The sequence below is a fragment of the Chlamydotis macqueenii genome, chromosome 10, assembly GCF_036417535.1.
Source record: "Chlamydotis macqueenii isolate bChlMac1 chromosome 10, bChlMac1.mat, whole genome shotgun sequence".
NCBI classification, from domain to species: domain Eukaryota; kingdom Metazoa; phylum Chordata; class Aves; order Otidiformes; family Otididae; genus Chlamydotis; species Chlamydotis macqueenii.
Window position 1 is genome coordinate 15,208,978 of NC_141565.1, and position 14,530 is coordinate 15,223,507.

General features: G+C 41.3%; 1 protein-coding gene across 10 annotated transcripts in view; it reads right to left on the reverse strand.

The window, feature by feature from the left end:
- The window catches only part of CADPS (calcium dependent secretion activator), a 212,558-nt gene that overhangs the window by 36,104 nt on the left and 161,924 nt on the right, over window positions 1-14,530 (reverse strand). For 5 of the 10 annotated variants that reach the window (XM_086755861.1, XM_086755860.1, XM_086755859.1 and 2 more), the window contains 4 exons: window positions 14,264-14,405; window positions 7,718-7,864; window positions 4,453-4,608; window positions 1,402-1,549 (listed from right to left, as the gene is read on the reverse strand). In XM_086755861.1, the coding sequence (XP_086611987.1) occupies window positions 1,402-1,549; window positions 4,453-4,608; window positions 7,718-7,864; window positions 14,264-14,405 (593 nt within the window). The remainder of the gene's footprint in view (window positions 1-1,401; window positions 1,550-4,452; window positions 4,609-7,717; window positions 7,865-14,263; window positions 14,406-14,530) is intronic. The other 5 variants (XM_086755865.1, XM_086755864.1, XM_086755863.1 and 2 more) reach the window with 1 other exon arrangement.

Genomic DNA, 14,530 nt, shown 5'->3' on the forward strand with positions numbered 1-14,530 from the left:
CATCTCAGTACTTAACCTGACAATTTTATGACTGCAATGAGCTTGCTCTGTCATGATATCAGAGACTGCTTGATCTCCAAAATGTCCCTGTCCCCAGGGACTGTGCTAGTATAATGCACAAGGGTTTGACTGCGGTTTGCAGTGGGGAGCATCGCACCCATGGCCCTTTCTGGCTGATGGGGCACTGCCAGGGCAGATGTTGCAGCAGCTGCAGTCTGAGGGATTTGGGGAGATAAATGGGTATGAATATGGAACAGAAAATGGTAGAGAAGTTCATGTCCAGGCTTGGACATCAAAAGCTACTTGAGATCTGCCTCAGCTGACCTGAAGGATGAAGGAAGAACCTGATGATGAGCAGTATGAAACCTCTCTTGCAAGGTGACTGTCACAAATAACATGTCATAATTGAAACATGTATAAAAAATTAAAAAGAATAGATGTGTCTGATCCAAACACCACTGACATCAGGATACCCTGCTGCATCCAGTGGCTTTTGGAGCAAGTTCTCTCAGAAGAACAGGAAAAAAACCAAACAACTTGCAATGATTCATTGCAAAATCTGACCATGGAAAGTTGTAGTGAAAGAGCGTATCTAGGAAATGCTGACAAGCAGCAGGATAGGAGAGTCAGACACTATTTGTGAATTTATTCTAGACTGGTATATGAATATTTCATTTGGCTTGAAGCCACTGTAGCAAAATGATCATGATGATGCATTTAATCTAGTCCAATTTACCATGTCATTCTAATTCATAGACCAATTCACAGAAACTTCAACCTGTAACTATGGCTTCAGAAGAAAAAAAAAACCAGCAATTAATTAAAACAGGTTTTTTTGATTGGAAACTTGAGTCATTAAGAACCTGGAAATCCAGGATCATCAAGCGTGCTGATTAAAGCCAATACTCGAGTAAGTCACAGCAGGTGGAATTTCAATCTACTTAAGTTATCTATTTTGGCGTTTTGCTTTTTGGTGTGGGTTTTTTTTTGTTTTGTTTTTTTTTTTTTCCTTAGAAGCATCACGGCAACAACTTGGCACTTCTGTTGTCCCTATGTTTTTCTTCAGAAAATAATCATATCCAGAAAGTGTGTTGCTGACACCTGGCTCCAAGGTGCAGTTAATGACTCAATATATAGGGTCATTGTGCATCAACCAAGCTTAAGAGATACCTTATGCATACCACAGTCCTTGCAAAAAGTCACTCCTAAGTGACAAGGATTCTGAATGTTTGTATTCATTAGATTTATTTGAGAGTAACCCCCTGCATATTCATCTGCACACTCTATAAGGAAGGCTAAATCCATAACTGATATAACCTCTCTGAAACCAGCACAACAGGAGACAGGAAATTTCATGACGTTGCCTTTAAAAGCTGTGAAAAGAAGAACCTGCATTCTTACCTCTTGGCCCATTTCCATACTGCAAAGCTTTGTTGACTGAGCTTTGGCATCCACCATGACATTAAACATGGTGCATATTGATTGAGGGACTCGGAAATCTGTTGATCGGCTCGTTTTTTGCAGCTTTACTTCAAATGCAATCCTGGTTCTGTTAAGGAAAAGAGAAAAAGACATTCAGTTGCTTTTAAACATACTGAAGATAATACTAATAACAACGTGAAGTAATACTGAGAAGAGTTCATAGAATCATAGAATGAAAGCTGAATGCTACTAGGAGCATTATAGTGCAATTGTTACAAATGTGCTTTTACTAAAAATGACCTTCCAATTTAAAAAGAAACCCACTTTCCAGAATACACACTATTTATAAAGTGTGCAACGGTTTCAGGGAAACTATGACTTTCTCATGCTTGATAAACAGTGTGATGATGTTACAAACAGCAGTGACAATGTACACCTATAATTTGGTTGCATTAGCTGATTTATAACCACAGACAAACAGCAAATCTGACGCATTAAAGGAAGCTCCTACTGCTCCATGACATCAACTACAAATAACAGAACGTCCTTTCATCGCTTGACTGAAAGGACATTGCCAGATCATTGCGTTTTCAGGTCTACATGGTTGTATTTGCTTGCTGAAAATTCCTGATTGTCTCCTAAATTCATAGAAGTGGTTTCCCTGAAGCTCACATACTCACCAGAACATGTCTGCAAAATATGCACGGGCGCAGTCGTGCACGCATGAGCACACGCACACAGGCCGCACGAGCACGCGCCTCCTCGCTCTCCTGAGGTTGCACTGAGCTCAGATTTGATATCCCTGGCAGCTACAAACTGAAGCTTTGTTGGGCCAAAGACTACAGGATTTAATCCCGTGTTGTATTTTAAAATACCAAGGCATTTGTGACTCCAGCGTGGGGAATACTTGCCTTACTGTAGGCACTGCCTTGCCTTTCTTTGAAGCCCCTCTGCAGGTTCCTGAGGTACTTCACTAATCTAACCTAACACAGAACAATTATCACATCAGACAGAATCTGCCAACAAATTAACATAGGAGCTTCAATTTAGAAATAACAAATAATATCAGCTGCAGCTCAGGAATAACTCTGATCTTGAAAGATCCCCCAAGGGTTATGCAAATGAAAACTCATTTACAAATGTGAAGCTCTCGTTCTTGGGATGAGATCTGAGATGGTACACAGGTCCTCCTGCCCAGATTTATTAGCGGAACAGGCCTTCCTTGCAAGGGCTGCTTTCCTGACAGCACCGAAATACAACCGAGCGCGGAAGGCGGGTGGCTCCTCCATGGTATTCAACAGTTCAGAGACAGACGCGAAGAAAAATGTTGTGTCAAACTGAAATTGCTAAAGAAACCTTAGCCAGGCCCTGTTTGCAGGTGATATAAATAGGGAAGGCAGCATATTGGTTTACATCAGCAGTGGCATTTGAACTGATTTAATTACCAGTGCCAGATTTAGCCTGGACTCGGGGACTAGAATCTTGATAATTACTGAAAGGACCCAAAGTGACTGGGATTTTCCATCTCCTCGCAGAGATGAGCATGTTCCTACTTACTTATGCTCAGAACCATTATATATAGTCATACAAATACAAGCTGAGCCAGGTTTTTACACAGGGGCAACATATTTGAAGAAAGGTTGAAGCAGTTGGGAAAAAAAACCCCGGCTTTCAGGCATAAAAGCCCTTCTTCAGCTTTACCTGGAAACTGGCTTATTTTTCCCAGTTGGCTCAGCTGAGCTAACCTGGTCTGATTTCTATAGACCATTGCAGTGATAACCGCACTGCAGGTGTAGCAAAGGTGCCTTGTTTCCAATTTAAAAAAAAAAATAAAAAGGAGAGAGAAAATCAGTGTTTTGCTGGTGATGCTGGGGGCAGAGCAGAGAGCAGAGCTCCAGCACTGGGTTTCCTCCTGGGGAGCGGTCTGACAACTGGACAACCGAAGCTCAGCACTTGTGCCAGCCAAAGGACCAAAGACGAGCTCCTGCAATACAGGGGGCCTTGCTCAATGCCAAAGACATTTCAACCATTTCATTGCACTTAAAATGCACTGGGGTTTATTCCAAAATAGTGAGAAAGCCTCAAGCTGCCTGCCCTGCAGCGGGTGAGTCTCCTGCCTACATCTCGGGGACTGAACGTGCTTTTTCCTACGGCGATGCTGCACATCCAGACTGTGGGGAATGTGCGAACAATAAATGCCATGCTTGCACTTGCAGAGTGGCCAGGTAATTGTGGTACAGAACAGCCACATCACACACTGTAGCTAATATTAGCAGGTATCAGCTCTATTTGGCACCCATTTTTCCCTTGTTTCACCTCTTGTCTACTAATTTCTGCACAATGGAACGTAAAGTTAATTTCTTCCTCCTGCCTAATCACCTTTGATGGTAAAGGGACATAAGTGACTGTGCAAAGGTTGGAAATTTAGGCTTAATATTTTGCATTCAAAATGACAGTTACCTGTATGTTTAAAAGTTTTTTAGGGAAACCTCTCTATTTCAGAAGATCTGCAGGTGAGTATCTTATGAAGGGGCTGATGATACAGGACCTTTTCTCAGTCAACGGCAGATGTGAAGCCTGTGTGTCAAGCTACATAATATTCCCTTTCTGGGATCACTTTTTTGCTCGTTTTTTTTCCCAGATCTGTGTTTTTCAAGTGGGTGCTGGGATCTTACTTAGGGCTATGCCTTCAGCACTCAACCCCACCGACACCAAACTGCATTTACAAAGAATTGACCACACGTGCAGCATCAAAAATAAGTAACTGCCTATAAAGCTTGAAAGAATGGGCAATTTACTGCCTTATTTTGAATATGCATTCTCCAGAGTCTCAACAGAGAAGTGCTTGCTTGGGAGAGTTCATGATTCACAGCAATAGGGTGGCTTTCCACCATGCCCTGTGCTGGGCAGAGGTGAGCTGGGGTCACTAATAAATGATTGAAGTGAAGCTTCATTGATAATAAGGCAGAAAAAAACATTGCATCCTGTGAGCTTCTATGAGAAACAACTGGTTCACTCATGGGCACGTACCTCTTCACGCAGGACTCAATCATGTCGCTCGCCATAAGCTTCAAGCGTTGCTCTAAGTGTTTCCCAAACTCCTCCTCAGGCCAGTGCAAATCCCGAATGAAGGTCTGTAGGGCATCGAGTTTCCAGAATAGATCTTCCGAGGTGCCTGATCCATTGCTGGCAGGGCAAAATGAGAACAAAAGTCATGAGTGGCATCAGGCTCTTTGTAACCTGATGTGGAGACCATTCCTGCAACAAGTGTGGAGCAGACAGTAGTTTCATACACAGGACAACGCTGGCAATCTCCACCATCAGGATTTTGAGTTTTACCATACAGTTGCCTAATCTACCTTGCTGTCATAACCCACAAAACTTTCCAGACCAGATGAGTAAGACAACATTATGAGTTACATATATTAACAGGAAGAATGTGTGTATGGTAAAAATCCGCCTTAGTTAATAACCACATAAACGTATGTGATTATTAAGAATTAAGGCTAGAAATTGTGGTAGAAAATCCTCAATCAATAATAACCGTCATACTAGACTGTATGCAGTTATTAAGATTTAGGGTTTCATGCAATTCTCCCCCCTCCGAATTACACCCTGAGTTTGCTTTGTCCCCCCCAGTGAGGCCCCCTTTTCCAGGTAAGGGACAGTGCTAACAAGTGGTGAGCGAGGACACACTTTATCTCTTGAATAGCTGGAAAAAAATTGGGGTAAATCAATTGAGCTAAGGGCACTAGACATCATATCCAGGATTTCTGGCAGGATTGACCGCTACACGTTTTCACAGATCTGCCTCTTGCAAAGGCATCTACAGGACAAGAAATTTCCATTTAAAAACAAATTTATTTTGCAACATCTTTGGTCTGTCACAAAACTCTGAATTTCTCTCCCAAGCACATATTCTCATACCCACACCCTTGCCCAGATGGAAGTCTTTGGTCTTGCTGCGTGTATCTACACTGGCTCTTTTCACAGTATAATTATATCTCAAACCTCCACTTACAGAATAAAAATACAGAACTGGATTGCGCTCTGTTTGTGCAGAGAAATTTATGCATCCATAACCCTTTTCTCTCCCTCTCTCCTTCTCCCTCACTTTTTTCCAGGACGATTACCAAGGGAGCTTCAAGAGTTTCAACCCCCTCCTCGCATACCACTAATGCTAACACGGAAATTTAGAAGATATTTAACACACCATGCATTACCACTCGTGCTGACATCATCTATAGAAACAGATGAGGGAGAGTGTTTCTATTGTGACAGATGCCAGCTGCATTGAGTTAATGCTAGAGGAGATCGGAGCTAATGCACACACGGCTACTGCGAGGTGAGAACCATCGGTCCAACATGCCAGAGGGGTCCTGCGGGGTCCTCTGCTAACGGAGTTAACGAGATAAAGGATGAATCATCTCGGTTGTAGGAGAAACGTATCTGACACTAAGCAACAGGTGACATGTCCTTGATGGAGGGGAAGGGTGAGTAAGAGGAAACCAGGGAGATGAAAAGATAAAGAATCAGGTATTCCCCTTAATCAGGGGACCAGTTTGTACAACAGTCTCAAGAGTTCATCTACCACCAGTTTTTAGTTTTGCCTGGTTCAAACCCGTGCTTGGGTATAAATAAGCTTTAACAGTCTAAATCTAGTTTTGGAACGGCATGAATTTATGTTTTGAATAATTAAATACATACAAATACTATAATCAATATTTACTACAGCAACATTATGACATCCATTTGGTTTCAAAATTTTAAAAGTGTTATTCTTGGTCTTTTTCTCACTTTTGATTAGGGTTCCATGCAAGTAAACAATACAGTATATTCATTTCCAAGATGCAATGTTAATATTTCACTTGTGAGCACTGCAGTTACTCTAATCACGCAGGCAGCTTGCAGTACACCATTGATGCTCAAGCGTTTTCAGAGGGATTATCCAATTTTCTGTCATGACATGATTCTTATCTTTTCAAGGGCAATACCACAAAGCATGCACAGAGAAAGATTAAAACTTTCAAGAACTCTTTACAGACAACTGCCTAAGCTAGCCTTTAATAGAGCTATCTTAGCATGAATATGAGTTGTATAGCTTTGATACATAAACGACCATGCTAATATTTAAAAAGTTCTTAAAATGTATTAAAAAAAAATCAAACAGCAGTGTTTGTTTTACTTCTGGGTCATTACAGCTGCTCTGCAATACAGCCTGCGCGAGGCTAATGGCAGAGGCATTTTGGTGGACTCCAGGTGTAGATGTAATCGAGGGTGTTTCAGTAACAGTGATGGGGTAGTTTGGGGGGCTTTTTCATTTTTATCTTTTAAGTGAGAAGGTAGGGAAAAAGTAACACATCCGTGCAGTGCTGGTTGAGATGCCAACCCTAAATAACCCTCTACAAATTTAGATGAAGAACTGTCAAGATCTCAGTTCCTCTGCTAGGACATCTTGGGAGGTGAGCTACCTCACACACTGAGATTTTGGTTGAGCCCACTGTGTACCACCTTCCACCACTGGAACTTTAAAGGGAAATCTGCTATAAGAAGAGAACTGGCCTAATCTGTGCTCAGGATCTGTGGTATGTCCCCCCCAAGCTCCACCCGTGCACCCTGGGATGCTTGGACAGGGAGCTGGAAGCAGAACGTGAGGCTCCTACAGATCAACTGCTTTGACACCATGCCTGATTTTCCAGGCCATAATCTAAAGCTTACATTGAAAATATCTTTCTTTAGTTGGTCACGGCATTATTCAGGCTGTAATGATGGCCATGGAGCTTTAACTGCTCTCTGGGGCCAACTCCAACATGAATAAAAACCATTGCAGGGTGTTCCTCTTTGTTAAACTGTTTCATCAGATCAAGACAAAAATTATCTGGGAAATGTGGAGCTTGAATTAAATAAAATTCACTTTTAGATCTACATCTGGTCCACAGAAATTGGTTGACTGGCATTGAAATTCTTTTGGACAAAACTCTTTGCTGAGACACATAATGTCACATTGTATGTTCTGTGGTTCGTATGTTGTTCCGACCGTGTCCCATTGTTGACAGCTATTTTGTAAAGCAAGATACTTGCTCAAACTCTCAGTGGGAGTAAGACAAATTTTCAAGATTTATACAAAAAACCTCAAAATACATATGCCAGAAATTCACTAGTGTCTCATTCAGAAAACATCTAATTAACCGTATCACTCTTTAAAGTTTTATATAATGCACAGAAACAAACAATACATATCCATGCCAAGATTACTTTAAATTTAAATGAGATCTAATTTGAACTGAATACACACTCAGAATCATAAATAGCAGCCATCCATGACGGTGCAGAAAAGCTAGGCATTTGTGGGATGCCTAGTGGGATGTTAACTGGTAGATTTGGTACTTTAGGGAGATTCACATTTGGTAGATTCACATTGGGCAGATTACTTGTTAAACTCCTGTGGAAGAAACAGACAGAAAGAAAAAATACCATAACAGTGACAATGCAGATGTAGCAGAAGCACGTGACACTCATAAACAAATCTGCAAAGTTCACAGCACGACGACAGTTAAAAAACCAAAGCAAAACATTTCGGAAAGAAGCATGAGCATGGAAGCTTTAGTGTGCTGGGTTTGCAGTCTGCGATAAAAAGCAAGTTACTTAAAAAAAAAAAAGCAGAATGAAAAGAAGGAGAATCACAAAGCAGTAAATCAACAGAGTTCTCAAACACCCACAAAAGGTAACTCCACCATCAAGTCCTGATACCATTTCAGAGTGCAGAGAGCAGCCTTTCCTCTGAAAAATCTCTCTCGTGAGGAAGTGGGCCTCAGTTCTTACACACTCAGTCAGGTGGGATGAAAGAGCTAAACTACGAGATCTACTAGAAAATTGGGATTCAAAATAAAAACCAGAGTTTGACATGCCGACCCTGCAGAAATCCATAAGAGCTTGTCTTGCCACCAAATTCGGGAGTTGGGGCTTCACTCCAAAACCTCTCTGTTTATTTTATACTCTACAAATAACAAAGATGTTCTAATTCGGAGCAATGAAATGGCGAACTGTGAGGTTCTTCCTCAGTGAAGACTCATGCCCTGATACTGGCCTTGCGTTCCTGGGTGCGGAGAAAATGGGCCCAGAGGCTGCCCAGCTCTACAGGTCCACTTGAGTGAACTGCACTTAGCAACTCCAGAATGGGTAGGTGAATGTTTCTTGGTTGGAAATGGGCCATGGGGCGTTTAAGACATTAAAAGGTTAATTTATCAAGCATGTGTACTTGGGCATCATGCATTCAATAAATATTTTCAGTCATGCAACTGTTATGCAAATAGAGATCTTTTACAAGTGGGCCAGTGTATTAATTTAGTGCAACAAACTCTCCTGAAGCTACATGCAGTGTAACAGCACTGCATGTCCAAAGTCTGCAAAACACCCTGACGCATTTTACCGTCTCTAGATGTTAAAACTGGTCTAATTCTGTTTTAGTGAGTATCTCACCACAGTTAAATTTTATGCAATTTATCTTGTTTCTGCCTTGATCTAGTAATACTGTATGGCACACTTAGACACAATCCATAGATGGCTTACAGTCCCACTCGAGAAACAAAACGAGATGCTTTGACACTATTTTCACCGGATCATTATTTGGGCTCAGTGAAAATGGAGTATGGATTTCAGGACTGCAGCTTCATCCTGCACTGCTGAAGCTACTGAAAACTTTTCCATTGATGTGCACGGATGCACCTTCAGCATCCAAACTTGCCTACTCTTAGCGACCACACCAGGACATGCCACTTTAGGAGGTCTCTCCCATTCCCCTAGATTCAATTAGTTGCTGTACAGGTGGCATTATTTGGAGTCATGGAAAACAACCCAATTATACACTACGTCTTTCAAGGCATATTAAAATCTTAGCAACTTCCTTGAGTCGTATTTTGAACTCCATTTCTTACTACAAGTTTTACATATCAGAAACAAAATAATGGAATCTCTGCAAGAGCTCAGCTTGTCACTGCTGGCAAGTCTTAGGGAATAGACTTTATCCTCATTCTCCCTTTTTGAGTAAAATCCCTTGTTGGGGAGGAAAACCACAGTTCAAAGTATTTTTCTAGCGAAAAAAGTATGTTCTTGTTTTCTTTTGTTTCTATGATTCTCAGTAGCTCTGACTTCACACTATCTGCTTGTTCTCTTTGTTAGGCAGTAAGCAGATATGAGAATTTACCAACGTAACAACACTGTCCATTGTTTCCATTCATACAATATCTGCTATTAACATGATAGGATTATTGAATGAGACACAGACTCCATAGTGATTGAGAGAGCGTCAAATCTTCAGAAATGGCAGTGCATGTGGTTAGATGCTGATATGGAATAAATAAAGAAATAGCAAGAGGTGGACAACATATAAATGTATAAGGAAAAGCAACTTAAATAACTTAGCCAGATGGTAAATACATAAATCAGAGGACCTTTGGTTTTAATATTAAAATTCAAGAAGTGACAGTGTTATATTAATAAAAACACTGTATTAATAAAATATGACTTCTAGAGTAAACAGTATACTATACTCACACGGAAACATATTTCTTTTATACAACACATTATTTTGCTGATGCAAGGATATGTTGCAAGAATAAGTTAGTACTCTTAAAACAAAACAAAACAGCAAAATAATGGCGTATATTATGTTAACATACAGTAACTAATTTTAAAAATATTCTCCTGAATTGACATGCACAGTTTTGCAGGTTCAACCAATCTAATTATCTGACTAACAGTTGCAGCGAGACCTGTAAAAAATGATTAATATTACCAACAAATGTTCTAGCCTGCAGTTGCTCAGACCATAAAACTACAGGTCCAAGATGAGAAACTGTTTCTAGAAGCCAGCCATGCCTATTTAATATAGATGGCTAAATATAACCTCAGCCATCAGGCAGGGAATGTGGGCATTTGCATCAACAAGATGAGGGCTGTCTGATTTAAGACGACTCGGCTTCAGAATTGATATGTTTGATAAAAGACGCGTTCTCTGGAGCTGTACTGCTTGTTTTCTTGGCTTCTTCTGATTCACCCCTGTTTGCGTCTGGTAGCTGTGTAAATGGCTTTCACCTGGACTGTCTGCTGGGAAACTCTCCCTGCAAACAGACTGGCAACATATCCCTGGACAACATCCCAATGCTTGCACTGTACCGTAGCAGCGGTCACAGGAAACAAGTACAATTGCACAGGGGCTGCTGCTGCAGAGCTGCCCTAGTACTGTAAGGAGGGTGGAAAAATCACCGTATTTTTACTGAGTTGTCTCCTGGTTTCAGAATAGAGCTATATAAGAGCCTTGTCCATACCTAAATGCTCAGTTCCTACGGGATGCCTGAAATGATTTAGTGATGGAAGATGCCAACGCCTGTCTCTTCCATCACTGTAAATGCTTACAAACCTTACTGCCTAGGCTGAGCAAATGCTCAAGAGCAAATCTTTTCACAAAAGCCTTGATGTGAAGCAAAGAGCTTGATAGTGAAGTAGGCAGTCAAATCTGTGCTCTTCCTCTGACTGAATAGTAACAGAATAGTAACAAAAACACTCATTTTCACTATAATGGTGCTTCTTTTAAGGGGAAATTTTTTTTTCACTAGTATTTTGTAGCAGCACAATCTTATAAAATGATTAGTATAATCATACTGTTCAGTTTCTTACATTTATATTAATGATACATTTATAAATAATTTGCAAAAGGTTAGTGAGCAATTGATAGACGCTAAAGCCAGGACTACAGTGTGGTAGAGACAGCCATAGGTCAATGAGTAATGTCCTAGTCAAGCGATTGAAATTGGTTGTCACTGCACCGGCTTTAGCATTTGCTCAAAAAGATCTTCCAACACAGACACACACACACAGAGACGCACACACACACACACGTATGTGTCTGCTGGCTGCGAGATAAATCAGCGTTCTCTGAGAAGCTAGCATAAAAAAAAAAAACCATTGCAAACCCTACTTTTCCAAGACCTCTCAACTCACCAGAGAACAGACCTACTCTGTATCCTCCGTATTTGGATGACTGTGCGAAGGACAAGTGTTCCACATTTCTCTGCGTGGATTCACACAAGCACACCAGCTGCTCTAGCTATAGGGCACGGACCCCCTGCAAATTCAGCAGCTCTGCAGAGGCAGATTACAGAGCCCTCATGAGCACATGACATCGATACTTCCCCCCCCCCCTCCCCCCGCCGGTGTTTTCAATACTTAACAGTATCTCTCTCACCGTTTGTGATTTCTATACCTAACTCCTTGTAGCATAAGGTGCAGAGTACTCAGCAATGAAAATAGAAGAAATACATGCTTGCAAACTGCCATCTGGTCAGGTTATGGAGGGCTACATATTTCAGCCTTGATTGCAAGCACGAGCATAAAGAAATCCTTTCAAAAGACTCTACATTGTGGAATAATTTATTGGTTAACAGGAGATAACGAGACTTCCTTCTCAAAATTCACCGTAGAGATCCAAAGCAGGACAACAGTAAGCTCACTGGAAGAGACTTGGATGGGAATCGGCTGGTCCAAACTATTTGAGAATCAACGGCCAAAAATTCAATGGTGCTGCAGTATGGACATGTCGAGGAGGAAGGCAAGAGGGCAAATCAAACAAAGTAAGTCTCTGACCTGAGTTTTTCTGCAAGTTCACTGTCGATCAGACAGTGAGGAGCAGGTGGTCTGCCCAGGAGGCAAAAGATGAAGATGCCTCAACATTTAGTTCTGAACAGCACATCTGAACTGTCATAAGATCCTAGGAACGACACCCCTCTTTTCCCTTACACTGTGTGTGCCACCCTCTGCCTGTTCGCTGGTACCTGCCTTCACGGGGTCACATCGCGTTAAACCAGCATTTGTAACTCGCGCTTTTGTGTGCGAGGCACAAGAATAAAATAACAACTAGTGAAAAAAACACCCCAGAGTGCATGGGCAGAAGCTTCTTGTGGAAAGCATCCCTTTTGGAAGATTTCTTCTTTTGGAAGAAATCTTTTAAACACCCAAGTCTGTAAGACAGATAGTCTATCCTGGGCTTTTACTTGAAACTGCAATGCTGAAAGCACTCTGTTAACTAAAACTCTGGAAGCCAGTAACCATTACAAGGGAACTAAGAAAAGATCTTTTATAACTACCAAATATAACTTGAAAATGATAGATGATGGTATAGCCAGGGACAAAGCATTTTTGACAGGCAAGGACCACAGCCAAGTACTTATGGACATCTACAGTTAAGCCACTAAAGTCATTAAAAGCCAAAATGATGTCATCTTCTGACAAAAGAAAAAAGCAGAACAAATTGCTTATTGACTGAGGAGGACAGGTACACAGAGTTAACTGCCTCTGTTTCATAACAGACAAGGAAATACAAACATATTCATTACTATAAGCAGAGCCATGAAACTAAAGTTAATGCTAACTTCGGAGTGCAATTCTGCTTGAAGGAGTGGCTGTAAAAATGGCATTCTCCTACTCGAAAGATCTATTTCTTGTATGTTTTCTGGGTCACATCTGCTTATTTGAAACAAGATTTTTTAAGATTTTTAATCCTGTTAGCCTGCAGACCAAAGACAGCAAATGGAAAGTGAGAGAGAATCCTGAATGCCAGCCACTTAACCCCACTCAAAACAGAGGGGATGATCAGGTGTCAAGAAAAGGCCTGCGATTTGGCAGGCAGAATCCTTATGGATGCTGAGAATGCACAAGAAAGAAAGGAAAAAACCTGGGTGCTCAGACTCCAGGTTGCATATGGGAGGCTGGCTGCTGAACAAAATCTTTTTTCCTTGTAAATGGAACATATTTGGTGTGAAAAGCCCTGAAAGACCACACGTTCTTTTATACAGCAACCTCTGAGACTGCACTGCCATTTAACTTTGCCTAGAGAATCACAAAAAAAACCAGGGAAAATAGTCTCTCCAGAGGTCACCTGGTCCCAATCCCCTGTCTGGGGCACCGGCAGACTCATGCTGTTTGCAAAGTGTCGATCTTTCTCTTTCAATACCTTTATTAGAAGGAAAAGTCAGTTCTTTTCCTTCGTAGGATCTGACTTGGCTTTTTAGAGCAAGCATGACAGGGTTCAGCAATGCTTCAAAACCTGTGAAATAACAACAGTAATCCAAAGCACATGCCACATTTTTATCATTCATCAGCTCTTGAGTTCAATTTTTGAGTTTCTCTCGGGCTACCCATTTCTTGCTGGTAAATTCCTAGTTCTCCATATTTAATAATTGATTCTGCTTGAATCATCTCGCCTGCGTTTCACTATGGTTTCTGCACACCTAATCCTACAGGCAAAGGAGTTGGGACGCGGCAGAGCCGTCCTGGGACGCGGGGACACGTGCAGCGGTCAGCCGCGGGGCTGGTGTGAGAAGCACAACGCTGCACTGTCCCTCCACGGAGTGGGTGGAAAAAATGAGTACTGGGAAGAATAAGCACAGCAATGACTCACACAGGTTATAGGGCCGGACTGAACACAGTGAAGCAAAGTTTTTTTGTTCTGAAAAGAAGCTATTTGAGTTCAAAAGCAGCACTGGAAAAGGCCTTTTAGAATAGGATCCAAAAAGCCGTGGCAGCTAAGAAGGTTTTCACATTTTCACGCTTCCATGTCCAAAGGCACACGGTTCAAACTGAGGCAGCAATGCATTTCAAAAAGCAAATACCATTTCCCTCATTAACTTGAAAACCCTGAAGAGATAAGGCCTTCTATTTTTAGCATTAAACTAGAAAATCTAAAGCACTTTCTGCATGTCCAGTCTACTGTTTGCTAATTCATCTCTGTATGAATCTCCATCCATTTGCACCCAAATTCCGATTGTATCAAAGGAGGTTTCCTTACTTTACTGGCTCCCATGACTCCCGCTCAAAGCCCCTGTGAATTGACTGTGCAATTGAGGACTCCATCAGATCGACATATCTAACAACAAGTGGAGCAAACAGGTCTTGGAGGTGTTTGTGGAATTTTCCATTGCACAAATTATCTAGAATAGATAAATAAAAGTATAGTAAGACACTACTGTTACTAAAAACTCTGTAACAAACCACAACGTGGCACTTCATTACACAATGAATTTGTCAGCGAACAGGAAACTTCAAGAACATAACA